Genomic DNA, 16,220 nt, shown 5'->3' on the forward strand with positions numbered 1-16,220 from the left:
ATTTAATCTTTTTCTTCTTATGATACTTGTAGAATTAGAAATTCTTGATTGTCAAAGTGGACAGACTAATATTCTATACCAGTTATTGTCCGTACAGTGAGAAAAAAAAAATGCACTGCAGAACAGAGCTTCCAAATTACTTTTTATAAATGTATCTGTACCTTTTGCCATTACATAGAGTGGAGGTGAAGGTTAGAATAGGACACTGATTACAGCAACAGGCATCATGTGGCAGAAATGCAATATCCTATTTATGTTCCCTTTACTCCCAGGGCATGTATTAGAAATAGTTCCTAGTCTCTTTGAAAAAAAGAGTACTTTCATTCGATAACCAAAATCATCTGCCTGACCTCTGCAGCAACAGGCCTTTGCGTACTGTTTCCAAGGAGAGCAGGTAGACTTCAGTTTGTCTGACCAAATCACACTTTTTTTTGTTTGGTTTTTTTTTTTTTTTCAGGGGCACGAGTCTTGGGGAAGCACGGAGAGGTGCAGCCAAGGACTGATTCTTGTTCTTAGTTTTCTCTTGTCTGAGAAGCATCCATAACATACATGTCTGTTGCATGTTGTATGCATTCACAGGCTTTAGATGCATTGTAAATCAATACTCTGCAAACTAAAACTATGCTTTTACAATAGCCATCATTCTAGATCTATTTTGCTTTCTGTCATTCTTGATTCCGTGCACAAAACTCTTTTGAAGTTCTTTTTTGTGTGTTTTGTAAGTAGGTCTTTCTATTTGAAAGTTTTAATTATCACCCACTGACTTTGGTTACAACGGCAACAGAACAGTAAAAATTTACAGCAAAGATTTAACTAGAGAGTCTGTGGCTTGGAATGTCATTGTTAAGTTTTAGGAACAGAGCTGGTAAGTATCAGTTTTACTTCTTAGCTGCTCACCTAAAAATAGTAAATAGTTGAGACTGTTTTACTTAAAAATCACTTTGTTTTTCAGCATATAATATACAACTCATTTTCAGTTTTCTTTTTGGATGCCTAGGATTAGTTTATTGATAGATTTTTAGTGGAGAAAAATTGTGAACTGTAACTCCTTTGCCCTGTTACTTTTTTTAAAAGCTCTGGAGACTGTAAATGTTCACATGTTCTACTGAAGGATTGCAAAAGTAACATTCATTTATAACATTTGAAGGATTATTCATGGAAAAATTATGCAAAGGAAAAAACAGTGAGATCCTTTGGGATATGTGTAAACTTTTCCAAATGTTCTTGCCACAGACCTCTGAACAGCACTCAGCTCGCTCTGATGAAGTTGTCTCACGTTCCCTAACACAAACAAATTTTTAATAATGTTACAGTATTTTTATACATTATTTTTGTGCTTGTCAACGTAGTCTCAAAAATGATGCTGAGAAATAATGAAAACCAAACTAACCCTTGTTCATGCCAGCTGACTGGAAAATCCTACTAAGAGTGCTTTGTCTCCATGAAAGGCAAAATAGCAGAATAGCAATCATGGTAACAGTATGCACTAGGAGTGGAGCCAGGAGAGTAGAGAGGAGAGTTAGCAGTAGCAGATGACTTCACTTATTGGAAAAAAGGGGCAAAATAACTCAATCTCAAATGAATTTAAATATTAGAATTTTGTTATCAGCAGTATCAGGCATAGCTTCCCCAGCCCATTGCTCAGCAGTCTGGTATGTTCATAAACGTCCCTCGGTGTGTGCAGTTTTCATCAGTATCTTACCACTTACTCTTTGGCATCCTTCTTGGCACAGGCTGTCTTGTCTCTTACCCCTTTACAGAAATAAGGTCATCTCCCCAGTGCCCCACAGCTCACGCTGACACCCTCTGCACTCCAGTTCTTGCTGAACTGGGCGTACGCTGCAGCACACGTCCTGTCTGACGAGAACTCTGAACTTCACAGTTCTTTATAGACCTTTGACAGCAGAGCAGATGCAAAGACTTTGTAAAGGTTTTTAAGCTCGGATTCTTTTTACCCTTAGCTCAGGGTTTACAGAGCCAAACTGTACATACTTCCTTCTCTTGCCTTGGAGATGAGGAAGATGCAGAACTACATAGAAAATGTCCGCTCCAGACAGAGTAATACCAGCACAGCTGGTATTCTGTCTTCATCTTATTCCACAAAGCACTCTGTCATCAGGATCTTCGCTTAAAGACACCTAAGTAGGAATTAGAATTAAGTCCATTACCTCCTTTCACAGGACAGATGAGAGCAATTGTGATTGCCATGTATAATAGCAAGGAAGCCAGGCTGGAACTGTTGGCTTAAGTTGTGAGGCTTCTATACCTATTTCCACAAATTCCATCACCCTTGACACATCTCGCCTTAGCCAGGCAATATTTTGACCTGAACTGAAGTCTGATTCTACAATCTCATTTTCAATCTGAGATATGCAGTCCTTTTAGACACTTTACATAATTTGTTTCAGAGTTTGGGGTTTTTTTTTCAAATTTTCTGTTCTGAAGCTGTCCAGGTAATAAAAGCTCTTGCTAAAATCAAGTTACAATGATCAATCTTTAAATATTTTTGTTTTGTATTCAGATTGGTGCAAATTTCACTCCATGCTTCCTGAATGGGGGGGCTGATTTCCAAAAAAGGGGAGTGTAGAGTGAAAACTCCCAAAGAACTATTTTTGCCAGTAGACAACATCTCTTTATTTTTTGTAGGTTTTGATAGTGATAATGTTTGAACCTATAAATACTTTAAAATACCTGGAGTCAATCCAGATGACTTTGATTTTGTAATGGCTTGATTGTGTCAACATAAGACTTGTTATTTTGCTGTTCTTTTTTTAGATAAAGTAGTTTTGGTGCAGTCTTCATGCTTTATTTCAATGAATATTGTCTTAGAATCAAATTTATCTTACTGCTTTCAGCTCTGTGACTCTCCATGGTGAGAAACTTAAACCTTTAAACACTTATGTATCAGAAAATTTAACAGTTATTTTGACATGTGGCATAGTGTCTGTGTGAAAAAAACGCTGTACCATACTTGTACTCTTTTAGGACTGTGCCTTGAGATTGCTGCTATTTCACAGGCTGTACTTTCAACAGTTTGTTAAACATAATGCTTCAGTACCACTTGGTGAACTATAATGTCATCAACTTAAAAGAACTTGATGTAAATCAGGATTTAGAACTGGCAACAGAGAGAAAGAGCTGAAAACTGAAAAATAACACAGAAAGCTGAACCAATCCTGCAGCCAAATTAAGGGACAAGTAGTGACTTAATGCATTGCAAGGTGTGATGGTAACCTCAGAGTGGCCACGTTAACACTGAAGTTTATGCTGAGTTTCAGACTAACCTCTTGCTGATACATGCTCACAATTCTCAGGAAAATTCTCTTTTGGCTGCCACTATCTTCACACTGGGTCTCAGTTTCAATATATTTTAAGCTTCTTAGCAGGTAGCAAACATCTCAGTAGTCCTAAGTATTTTACTATTCAAAAGTCGAAAATATCCGATGGAAAGGAACTACAAATAAAGCATGCAGAGGGAACTCCTTTTTGTCAGCCTGGTTCATCAGAAGGGCTGGAGGTTTTCGAGTAAAAGAACTTGTAATCATTCCTGAAACTTCTGAATGCATTTGGTTTGTCTCTGTGTAAATTTCAAGAATTTGTAATGAAAACTTGTACTAAAAGGCTTTAGTGGAATATATGCTCTTGCTAGTAATATAACAGGCAGATTTTCAGACCTAATGGTGAAATACTAATTCAAACAGTTTTTACACTAAACTATTCACCACCTAATTGTGCTCGGATTCATACTTTTTTATATTCTAACTTGTGCTTAGCTCCATGGCAGAAGAGAAAGATGAACCCTATTGTCTTTAGAGAAAAAGCTTCCAATGTCGTCTTACAGCCTAAATACAACACAATTTTAATTGAAAATGCAACAGAACATTGTACTCAGCCCTCTTCCAAACTTCCAGCCCTGTTGTTCTGGTTGAATCTCTGGATCGAGTAATGATTAAAAGTGCAGGTTTTTTTAAAACTTTATGTGGCCTTTAAGCATAAGACCTTTCCTGAAGCCACATAATGCCAGTGACTCGTGCTACTGGTGTCATGTTTCACAAATTCTCAATTGTGTGATGGTAGCAAAGACAGGCAGACAAAAATACTGTCCAGAGAAGTTGTGGATGCCCCATTCCTGGAGATGCTCAAGGCCAGACTGGATGAGGCTTTGAGCAACGTGGAAGATGGCCTTGCAGGGCTACCTAAAATTGAATTATATTACCAAGAGCATTGTCCAGATGCTCCTTGTACTCTGACAGGCTGGGTGCTGTGACCACTTCCCTGGGGATCCTGTTCCAGTGACCAACCACCCTCTCAGAACCATTTCTGTTATGAGTGTAGCTTTGCATCCTGTTGTCAAACTGTGCCCTGGAATGTTGGGGTTTTGTTTGATTTTTTTTTTTTCTATTTCTGTTTATCACTAATATAAGGGCAGACACTTTTGTAAGGATTCTGATGATAGTTGTATGTGGTTTTTAACATCACAAAGTTTCTGTCTCTGTCGACCTCTTAACAGGGATTTTAGTTTAGAGGCCAGAAGCTGACTTGAGCTGAGGTCACTGGAGCCTCCAAGAAGTGGTTCCTGTAATGCACGGGGAAGGAAGTCTGTTTCACTGCTACCTGAGCTGTACAAATCTGGAGATAAATAGGGGGCAGACAGCCATTTTCATGACCACTGTTCCCACTTCTGTCACAAGCACCAATGCCACAACTAAATGTTTAAAAGTGAAATCTCAACTGTTTATTACAAAGCCAAGAATAGCCTTGCATTCACTGAGGATGATGATAGGCTGTGTTGTTCTCCACTGTATTGAAAAGTTCACTGCCAGCCTTTTGCAAACAGCATCAAGGAACTGGAACAGGAACAGCTTGTCCATGTTTTCCATAAGGCCTCATAAAATCTGTAAAATGAGAGGAAGAATAATTGCAGTGAGACATCTCTAGAGCTCATAGATGATTGAGAAGTAATGCATCTGTCTGGCCCTTAGATACATGAAAAGCCCCTGCTTTCTCTTACATGCTTAAGCTGTGAGTCAGTATGAGCAGATTGTTTACAGTTTATTCACAACATGGAGTTGTGAACAAAATTCAAAACATGTGTGAGCATTCCTGCTCACACCCGAAGTACAAACTGACTTTCTGGCTCTGTGTATTACACCTTGGCACATCCAGCTGTTGTAAGGGTGCCAAGACTTTTGTAGGAGTTCGTTGTTAAAAGTATGTGCAAAGCTGTTTTAAAAATTACTTGCAGACAGTTTAAGAGTATAGAGATGAAGTCGCAACAGAAATGGATGGTGTAACCCTAATGCATAAGAAACAGTTCTTCAGAAATAGTGCCTTTTGGTTTTCTGTAACAATTCATTTTAGTTGGAGGCTAAATACACCAGCCCATGAAAATTCTGGGGTTTGCATCAGTTCAGTGTTAAATGATCTCTGTCTTTTAGGTCCATCTGACGTGTCAGCAATTATGAAATTCAGCAGGAGACCCACGTGTCCCGATGCCTCAGTAGCAGCAAGTCTACCTACACCTCCTGTACCAAGGCACAGGAAGAGTCACAGCCTGGGAAACAAGTGAGTTACTCCAGGCTGTCCCACACTCAGGCAATGTCATGCATCACAAAGGTTTAAGGTAGCAGCAGAACACTCTGGTATTTGTCTCTTCCATTTTCTTGTATTGCAAGAGTGCCTCAGGCTTTGCTGTGTATTCTCTAGGTTTTCTCTTGACACTTTGTTATTTTTGCTGACTCTATTCTCTGCTAGTGCCAGACATTGACAGTACTTGAAAGCTGTGTATCCACTTTGGTCTGTGGATTCTTGGTGTGCATAACCGATTTTTGTTTTGTTTTGTTTTTTACACATCTTGCTAACCTATCTAAGGAATGTTGCTAGCTGCTTGGCACATTCAGGAAAGTTGTGACCTTTTGCACTGTTTTATCTGGGTAATATGTATTAGAAGCATTTTTCTCTGCCTTATACCCAGCTAAGTGAGAGCACCTGCTCCTCAGTTAAGGTTTCAGCTTCTACCAAATTTCACAATTAACAAGTTAGGGAAAAAGAAGTTCATGTAACTTATCCAAAGTCAGAGGTGTTGATGAGTTAGTTCAGCTTAGCGAAGGATCGCTAAGCAGTGGCTTAGCTGAGGTCTCCTTTTTCTGTTTTTCTACCTTTGCCTCCACACATGGTGTTCAGGTTTTGTACAGAGGGGAGTCAAAAAACTTAAAACTTCCCATCTGCAGAAATGTAATAATTGTTACTTGGAAAGACCGCTAAAATCTGAAACTTGTTTTAGTAGTCAAGGAGCATGCGTGCAGCAGAGGGAAAGTGTAAGCAGTGCCCTTTAATTGCCTCCTACTTAATAACCTGTCAGTAGGGCAAAGTCCGAGTGGAAGTACCCGGAGCCAAGGGTCGCTGTTGGATGACATGAGGGGTCTGTGTTCTTCTCCCCGATTTCCCAGCATGATGTGTCAGCTCAGCGTGGTGGAGAGCAGAAGTGCCACTTTCCCGACGGAGCGGCCGCGCCATCTCCTGGATGACAGCGTCCTGGAGCCGCACAGCCCGGCCCGCGGCCACGTGCTGAGCTCGCTCTTCTCCAACGGCCTTTCCATAGGTAGAGTCTGCGTGCGGAAGCGACTGACGTCCCTGCTTTTCTGTCCCAGAGCTCAGGAGGTGCACAGAGATACCCAGAAGTAGGGAATTAGCTCCTGTGCAAAGGCTGGTCCCTTTCATGGAAGAAAGTAGGTCAGAACTGCTACTCGGCTACCTAGTCAACATTATCTCAGCATTCCTCAGTTACCTACTGATGGTTTTGGTAAACGCGGCATGAAAGAAAATTGTCTGTGCATATGCTCTGTACGTAACACAGAGTTTTTGTCAGCTTTCATCAGGAAAAAATTTAAAAAGCGCTACTGGAAAGCAGATATGTATTTTGAAAGCTACCTTTTCAAAAGGAAAACTTTAATTTTAACGATACATTTTAGAAGATGGGAGAATAGTTTAGTTGTGCTCTCTGAGGCTTCAAAAAAACCCATAAAATGACCTTGTGAAAGAAGATGATGACAATTTGTGTTATGGTACTATAATTAATGAAATAGTGATTATAATAAAACCAAAATGATTGAGAATCGGTGTTCTAAGCGAGAGAAAGTCGCCTTTTTAGTGACTCAGGCTATTTCTAGAATAGGAAACAGACGAAGGATAGCAGGTTACTTGACCGAGAAGAGTTTGACACTGAGATGATCTCTGAACTTCTGAAAATACAGGTGCAGCTCACTGTGTTGTACTGAGCATTAGAAGATCCGTCCTGGGCAAATTAAAACTGTGAGCTAAATAGCTGTGCCAGGGAAGGAGGGACAAATCAGTCATGGGCTTGGAGGAGAAATAAGGACTACCATTGTGAATGCTATTTGTTATGGCTCCTAGCAGCAGCATACAGCTGGCATATCCTCTGTTACAGATGTGCTTGCTTGCTGAAAACAAACGATACCAGGTCTAATAACTTTAATCAGCTGACAGATGTTGCAGTAGAAGTATTGTCTTACAAAGTAACTGGATTTTGTGTTTCTGAAGTGCTCACCTTTTGAAGGAAAAGCAACATAATGAAAATTAAAGTAACATGTAGATGGCTGGTATTTAAACACAGCAGTTACAGTAACTTCATTCATCAGTGAGATATAAATGGGAAAGCTCACGTAAGCCTCTTCCAGTTTTAGATTTTACCATGAGTTCTAAAGACTTCAACTTTGAAACATGATTTGAGTAAGCAATTTCTGTGGTACTGTATAAAGATTATTCTGGTGATCCACATACATTGGCTTTGTATTTTCCCTTGGGTGGTTTTCTTACTCCTTCTCTGTACTACTCTTTTTCTAGATAGCAGTGAAAGCTCAGAATTTAGTGAGGAGCTGCCATCAGGGCTTGAAAGGTGAGTTAGTCTTCATGCACAGTCACTGAGCACTCTACAGACTTAGCTAAGAAATTCACGAATGATCCCTAACATAGGTAAGCCCTAAATTAATAGTTATTTTTACCAAATTACTGCTTAGTTAGGAAAAAAATGGCAAACTTTTTGAAATAAAGCACTGTAAAGTTATTGTGCTTTTCTTCCCATGGACATGAAAAGATTGGCAACTGTCTCTGTCATGTTTACCAAACCCTAACAGTTGTAGTCTCAGACTAGAACTTCCCTCATCAGATATTTGCATTCTTGAACAGGGGTCGTTTATATGCCACATTGGGGCCTAACTGGAGGGTACCGATCCGGAGTTCTCCTAGGAGTCGAAGCTGTGTCTACAGGTACAGTTCAGAGTCTACCTTGCTCAGAGTATGGTGCCGAACATTCATTTGGGTGTCTACACTTTGCTAGCGTAATATATTTTGTGTCCAAAAGTATCCTTGTATGACCATATCGACTCGTGGGAGTCTTCCCGTCCTGCTTGTGAAAATTCCTCTTAATGCTAAAGCAGGGGGTATGGCCCATTCAGATGATTTTTAGTTTAGCTATTGATTTAACTAATTATGTCTGGCTTCCATATTGCAGAAAACTATTTTCACTTTGGGTTTTATGACATTACAGAAGCAGGCTTGTCATGAAGGCCATCTTTGCCTTCTGTGACAAATAATGATGTTAGAAGGGTACCTTCTTGACCCTTTCTCACAATTTATTTCCTGATTTGCAGGACAGCTACCCATAACATCTGTTTGTGTCAGAGAGCTATAGTATGATGTGTTGATTTGGTACGGTAAAGAGGTGTTACCTTGGACCCCGAGTAAGAGAGGGAACATCTGCAATGCCATATGTAGCAGGCACTCTCAATGTTGCTAATCACTAAGACATGGACTTTTCAGAAACAGGTAATCCATTTACAGCCCAAAGAGAGGTGACACGGAAAATTGTGTATGGTTAGAGGGATAAAAATCATTCATTGCATCCATACCTGACCTGGACTTGATAAATTCTGTGGTAGTGGGAAGTGAAGAAGAATATATGAACAATGAAGAAAATAGGGCCCTGAAACAGTATTGTGCAAATACTGAGATTTAGTTGGCGTTTAAATCCAGTCAGTTTTTATTTTGTATAAATTAGCTGGCCTCAGCCATTGTGGAAGTGTCGATACAATGTGTAAATGTAAGTACGGCCATTTTACTTGAGCTCGTAACATCTGATAGCAGCACAAGTTAGAAGTTAGACAGGAATAAAAATGGGTACATTATAAATAAGTAAAAGAATAAATTTTGGAACAATATTTCAGCTATGGTACCTGCTTCTGGAAAATACTCTCTTAACATGTCCATGGTAGATTTCTTTCAAAAATGGATACAAGCTACAAGTAGAAAATATAAGAAGATAAAAATGTGAAAAGCCTATTAAATCCACAAAGAGGAGTTATTCCCTAAAATACATTTCTTACGTTTATCCACCGTCGAGTAATTCTAATGCTTGCGTTCATTCTGCCCTTTCTGGAATCTTCCACTGCTTCTGTCAGAAAATTAGAATTGGCAGGAACACACATTAGCACAGACAAGGCAATTCCATTTAATCGAAGAAGATGCACTTGCCAGTTTGAAGTGCTGCTTTTGCATAGGTGGTGTTGCTGTGTATATCACTTTTACCAGCATATGTGTATATGACACTGTCATACTTGTTCATAGACAAAATAATGTTCCTGTAACAACTGAGTGGTGGATCTCACACATGTCCTTTTACTTAGTAAAGGAAAGTTTCCTTAGTTTCCTTAGTAGGCGTGATTTAGTTGGCTCTGGTAAACTTCATTGGCCCTTATAAGAATATCAGGGCTGTGATCACATGGCAATGAAGAAAGGTTAGCAGCAGATAATTCTAACAGACCATCACCTGCCAATCCATCTTTGGTTGTTATGTTCTTAATGGTTGTTATGTTTCTAACTTAGCCTGTACTTGGGTTCTTTCAGTTGTGGCACTTTTTCAGTGTTGTATGTGGGAAGCTCTATGTTCGTCCTGGGAAAGAAAAAGATATTTTAATCACTGTATAATAAATTATTTGGCATTGTTATATAGTTTTCCCACCTCTTTTCCAATTAGCCAAGGTAATTTCCTTCATTCTTTTTTGACAGCTAAAGTTTATTTTAAGATAAAATTACATTTGTGGGAGCTCTTACTGCCAAAATTTTAAGCCATAACTTTCCAGAAATTGAGATAATTTCTATAATTTACCAGAACGAAATAGAAAATTGCCTGATTTCCCTTGGTCTTTGGGCCTCAATATTTATTCCGTTTTATTTTTTTCATGTCTAAGCCCCCAGAATAGAACCTTTTGTTGATTTGCCATTTCTCAAAGATCCTGGTTCCTATTTGATATCTAGGTCTGGAAAAATACATGTCATAGCATCAAATGTCAGACAATACAATATATGTAAGGCAATGCAGAAAAAATCTATTTAGAGCTAAATTATATTGCCTGCTTCTTGTCCTTATTTGTCTGCTCAAATACGTACGGCAATGTTTTGTCTCTTCAGCCCAACAGGGGCCTGCAGCTGCACCTTAGGTGGTTCCACAGGAGTCATTACCATGGAAGGGCCATTAAGAAGAAAAACATTGCTCAAAGAAGGCAAGAAACCTACTGTAAGTGATTCTAATTCTAATTCCTCCTGTGATTCTAATTCAGTAGCGGCTCTTTTAGTTTCCAGGATCAGATTAAACCTGCAACCTGATACCACACAAAGCCATGTTCCTTGTTATTATCAATTGTAAACTCATTTTCTGTTTAAAGTTTTGCCTGGGTTGTAACAAGGTTATAACCTTTGTATGTCATTTGATCTACAGCAGTTTTGCTTCTTCCTGCATTTGCAAGTAATGTCTCTATGTTGTGACAGCAGAGCAAGAGTAAAGCAGCTCTATAAATCAGCACGCATTTCTGTGAGGGCAGAAATTCAGTATCGTGGTGAAATGGGAATGCTGCAGGACATCCATCCATAGCACCGAAGTCATGGTACTTCATACTTAACCTAAATTTATGGGTTTCACATGGTTCTCGTTCTACGAGTTTGGTAATTTTTTGTTTTCTGGAGAATTCATTGATATTTTTTATGTGCAACTCTACTGTTCAGTGCTAAAAGATTTGAAGAGCTGCAGATGTGTCATCTGAATAAATTTTATTGATCAAATGCAGAAGTCTAAGATCTGTCCAGTAGAAGGCAGCACACTATTTTGCTGTGAAGCAATCAGTCCTGATATTTTTATGAGATACCCAAGTAAGATGGATTGTATTCACAGCCAACCATCCAGATTTAGATAGTTGGGCTGATTTACACCAGGAAACACTCTTTATCTAACTTGCCATTCCTTGCTTCTGAAATTAACTTTGGTATAACTTGGACTTGCTTGTGAATAGATTTTTGAAATTTCAGAGATACGCAGAGTTTTTCCTAATTTTTTTCCTTTCTGATTCAGCTCTCCTCATGGACTAGGTACTGGGTTATGCTTTCAGGATCAACTCTTCTGTACTTTGGAGCAAAATCTTTAAGAGGCACTGAAAGAAAACATGTAAGCTCTAAATTTGTTCTAAAATAAAAAATTTGTGTATTCATAAGCAGACCTGGAAGAGTGTTTGAAGCGTATTTGCTGTTCCAGGCTAAGCCATATGTCTGCACAACTTTTACAGTCTACAGTTAATCCCTAGTACAGTCTCAGCTGTGACTGCCTTCTCTGTCTCTTCCAGTATAAATCTACACCTGGTAAAAAAGTCTCCGTTGTGGGCTGGATGGTGGCACTGCCTGACGACCCTGAGCATCCTGATATTTTCCAGCTAAATAATCCTGACAAAGGTAGATGTTGCAGGATGGACATTGTCTGCGTTATATTTCTGTGCTAGGAGGTAGATGAATCTCTATTAATGAGTTTGTAGATTCCAGAACTTGCAGTGGCACTCATTTAAAAGACTGAAGAGGGAAATTTTCAATACAGAACTTTCGAGGGAGGGTACAAATGAAATTGAACGTATTTCTACAATGTGCTGTGGTGTTTCTATGGTGCCTATAGAGGTGTTGCTGTATCTTGATGGTTACCATAAGTTTTGCAGAAATTTCCCAACCAATACGAGATTGCTGCATGTCCATGTTCCTGCATACCCTGGTCTCCCAAGTTTCTGAATAGCTTTCTTAAAATTGGTCAACATCAAATCTTGACTTACACTGAGGCTAATTCAAATATTATGAAAATTCTTCAAACATCAAACCATTTACCAAAAAAAGCATTTTAAGTAAGTTTTTAATAATTTATTTTGAAGTGCCGTAACTCTTCCACATTGATTAAACTTCAAAAACTTCAAAAGATCATAAAGTCCCTGGAGTTATTTCGCACTTTGAGTGGTTACCTAAAGATTTTTGAAGCTTCCTTCATTTTCCACGTTTTCAGCTTTGGTGCCGGACATGGATTTGCATCTACTGTGCAAAGTGGATCTCTTGGGTATTGACTAAAATGCCCAAAGTATTTGATTGCAAGAAACAGTTTACAAAATAACGAGACATAGAGGAAACTCGCAGTAGGACATGGAAGAAAACTAAGTTCACAAATATCAAAAACATTCGTAAGACACTTGACTGTAACCACAGCAGTCTTAATGAGAAGAAAGCCAGGAGTAAATTAGATGTGACCTAAGTGGTCTTTTCTGTGGCCGTAATTTGGCCTCTCTGCCTATACACTCTTCTTAGCTTTGCAGGCCACTTATGTTCTCATATTCCCTTCACCTAAGGATTGTTGGATAACATGCCTCGCATGGTCTCTGTTGTATGAGCAACATCCTGTGTGAGCATTTGAGGTGCAAGTTAATGTAACAGTTTACTTCAGGACTTTGGCTTCTGCACAGAAATTAGAATCCCTTGAAACTACATGTCTGTCTGCAAATATAGAGCCTTTGATTTTTTTATTTTTGTAGGCAATGTTTACAAGTTCCAGACGGGTTCAAGGTTTCATGCAATATTATGGCATAAGCATTTGGATGATGCATGCAAAAGCAACAGGCCTCAGGTAAGGTTGTGAAACTTATTTCTACCCACTTTGTTATATTTTCCAGAAAATCCTTATTAGAAAAGATATCTCTCTTCAGTCTATGTATGCACACAGTCTTGTGGGGACAGACATAATTCCTCATTTTGTACATTGATCCAATTTTTCAATAGGAGGAATAAAAATTATTTTAAACTGCAGAATTCCCACCAAATTAGGATTTGTGCAGGTCTAGCTATAGGTTTGGTTATGTTAATAGCATATAACCTCTACATACACTGCTTCAAGGGAGGTAACCCCATCTCTACTTCAGAAGGGGCTTTCTCACAGACAAAGCAAGCATGCTAATTACTCCAATTACTGTGTAAGTGCCATTGAAGAGGGTGTCCTATAAAATGCTATGTTTGTTCTTTATATAGCAGCCTCATTCTTCTCTTGTTCATTCTTAAAAGGATTTCCAAAGGTTTTATTAATAGGATGCTGATCCATATAGGACCACAAACAGGATGCAGCTCAAGAATCTTTACACACACATCCTCCCCCCACCTCCATGCATGCTGATGACTTCTTAAGAGTACTTTGTCTGGATTTGGCCCATGAATAGAAAAATCATTTCAGTCTTTACCTTTCCTTTCCGTTATGGGGTTAGCCCTCGTTTGGGACTGATGACTTTCTACATTAGGTAATAAATGATTAGCCCACTCTGTTTTGTAACCTTCCCAATGCCACAATAGGTTCAGGAGCATTATACTGCTGAATAATTTACATTCTCTTCTAGGTACCTGCTAATCTAATGTCATTCGAATAATTTGCTCTCCTACCTGGTGCGACTTCAAGTGCCAAACTGAAGAGACAGGCTATTGTTCTCTAAGGAGGAAGAGGAGAATGGTTTTCCTGACATGAGCCAGCCACAAATATTTCAGCACTTTCCTATGTAACTTGAAAGTGATTCTGACACAGCTTTTAAAAGCAGAAAGTGAATGTTGTCCTTAGGACCAGATGTAGTCTCATGCACTGAGTGAAAGCAGACACGTTAGATGGACAGAAGATTAATCCTGACTCCTGCAGGATTCTAGAGCCCTCAACTCCTTGTGGTCAGAGACTGCCATGAACTGATTTTTGGCCACAAACTGAACATCATATCTTCTGCCTATTCTTTTTTAAACGATTCTTTTTATTGTTAAGCTGCTTTGTGTGATTGAAGAATATTTGGCCCATGTTGGGTTTTAATTCTTTCTAATGCACAGAATGACTGACAGTGTTAACTTGCTGCAAAGTGTCAATTAGAATAGAAAATTGTGGAACAACATTTTTATAATCTAAGTGCACTGAGTTGCTTGGCAATGTGGCTGCCTCAGATTTTGTATCAAATCTCTGGACAATTCTGCCGTTCACATTTGAGCTATTTGGGAAAAACGTATTTTGGCACAAGACAGTTTTTCTTTTCATTCAGTTATGTTACTCAGGAATGCCCTGACAATGGATTTAAGGCTGTTTAAATTCATGTTGTGCTAGAAGTCATCTTTCATTCTCTTAGTAGAGGCATACAAGTTTGGTTTTTTTCTTCAGTCTGAATGTTGTTCATCTTAAATCTCTTGGTACAGGGAAGCAGGTAATCAGGCATTATAATCACATGGCCTTGGCTCCTGGGAGTAATTCCACAGCATTGTGTCTGTTCTGTCTTTCTGTTGACAAGTCAAGTCCACTCAATTCCAGTACATGATGCACCTTTATGACATAGTGGTACTGCTGTTACAAAATCATCATGGCAATGAAAGCTAGGCAAGGCTGTCTGACAGTGGAGCAAGTACAAAGAATCCTTCACACCAGTGTCCAGAGGGGGGAGGGGGGGCGGGGAAATCAACCGAGCCTTCTCCTGTGTTTAAGAAAAGGGTGGATGAACTACTTAGGGATATGGTTTAATGGGAGATTAGGAACGGTTGGACTGGATGATCTCTAAGGTCTTTTCCAACCTAGAAAATCTATGAAATCTATGAAAATCTATGGAATCTATGAAAGAACTCTCTCTATATCCGTAGCTGTGTCCCTGCTGTGCCCTAGCACTCCTGTAATGAGAGTTTTTTTTCTGTTCCCATGCTAAGTTCATCACTTTTTCTGTTTGAAGCTCTTTTGCCATAAGGTGTCATATTCAGACTGGAAAACCTCTTCTTAGTTTTCCTAAGATTGCATAGAGGAGAAATTTGCAAGCCAACCTCTAGCTTACAAACCATGAAAAAAAATGGAACTCAGTTTAATTGAACAGAGCCTATATTAGAAGAAGCTCCCTGGCATTGGGAGTATTTATTCTGTGGACTTGCATGATTTTCTAAATTTTGATTTTGCAACTTCTCTAACAACAACAACAACAACAACAACAACAAAATACCTGTATTGTTAAATGCAGATCAACTGTAACTTTAGTGTTATTTTAATTGTTCATGTTACAATCCTGAGAATGAAGCCTAATACATACCAGCTTTTCAAGAAAACCGGTTCCTGACGGCCAGTGCATTTAGATCCTGGAACATGTGAAGGTGTATTTAAAGTTGACAAAGTTTCTTTGATAGCTCAGGAGTTGTGCTAAAAGAGTGGTAATGCAAAATATATTTATACCTTTTTTCTCCTTTTTTGCTGAATTAAGCCAACTTTGAACTAGGAAAAAACTAGGAAAAAAAGTATCTGTGAGGGCAGAGCATCCAATGCCAGTAGAGACAGTGTAGAAGTTTTTGAATATGATAAAATCCTGCCACTAGTAAATGACTTCAGACTGCTAGAATATGATATAATCTTAATTTTTCTGCGCCTGTGGACTTCTGTGATTAGTTATCAGTGAGATTATTCAAGAAGATGCAAGTGTTGCGCGGACTGCTATTTTAATGAAAGTGCCAGCTATGGCCATGGGTACTGTGTGCATTTAGCATTCATAGAGTTTGAACCACGTGCAGAACAGTGACCAAAATGACACACTAACCAAACCAGAACTGTTCAAGTCAAGAGGGTTTTTTTTTAAGTTACTCTATTAGTAGCCCTTTCCCCTTAAAAGGAAATATCTGATCTGTCTTAAATATAAGCTAAATTTAAAGTGGAACACTTAATGGCATAAAATGTACATACATTAGAAACATGTAAATACCTACTAATTTCTAATGTGACATAGTGGAAGTGAACACCAATGAGGACTCGTGACATTTTTTCCAGCATATTGCAGTTGAGATAAACTAATGGATGTTGTAACAACTTTGAATTA

The 16,220-nt window shown here is 38.8% G+C and overlaps 1 protein-coding gene across 5 annotated transcripts in view; it reads left to right on the top strand.

Moving 5' to 3' along the window:
* RALGPS1 (Ral GEF with PH domain and SH3 binding motif 1) overlaps positions 1 to 14,806 on the top strand; it is a 106,659-nt gene extending 91,853 nt beyond the window's left edge. For 4 of the 5 annotated variants that reach the window (XM_086625274.1, XM_086625279.1, XM_086625277.1 and 1 more), the window contains 9 exons: positions 5,439 to 5,565; positions 6,450 to 6,601; positions 7,864 to 7,915; positions 8,206 to 8,286; positions 10,486 to 10,591; positions 11,420 to 11,512; positions 11,688 to 11,793; positions 12,903 to 12,994; positions 13,752 to 14,806. In XM_086625274.1, coding sequence (XP_086481400.1) covers positions 5,439 to 5,565; positions 6,450 to 6,601; positions 7,864 to 7,915; positions 8,206 to 8,286; positions 10,486 to 10,591; positions 11,420 to 11,512; positions 11,688 to 11,793; positions 12,903 to 12,994; positions 13,752 to 13,781 — 839 coding nt within the window. In that variant the 3' untranslated portion in view covers positions 13,782 to 14,806. The remainder of the gene's footprint in view (positions 1 to 5,438; positions 5,566 to 6,449; positions 6,602 to 7,863; positions 7,916 to 8,205; positions 8,287 to 10,485; positions 10,592 to 11,419; positions 11,513 to 11,687; positions 11,794 to 12,902; positions 12,995 to 13,751) is intronic. The other variant, XM_086625278.1, reaches the window with a different exon arrangement.
* Positions 14,807 to 16,220: the final 1,414 nt, after the last annotated feature.

Source organism: Tauraco erythrolophus, chromosome 22 (assembly GCF_009769465.1).
Source record: "Tauraco erythrolophus isolate bTauEry1 chromosome 22, bTauEry1.pri, whole genome shotgun sequence".
Classification (NCBI taxonomy): Eukaryota; Metazoa; Chordata; class Aves; order Musophagiformes; family Musophagidae; genus Tauraco; species Tauraco erythrolophus.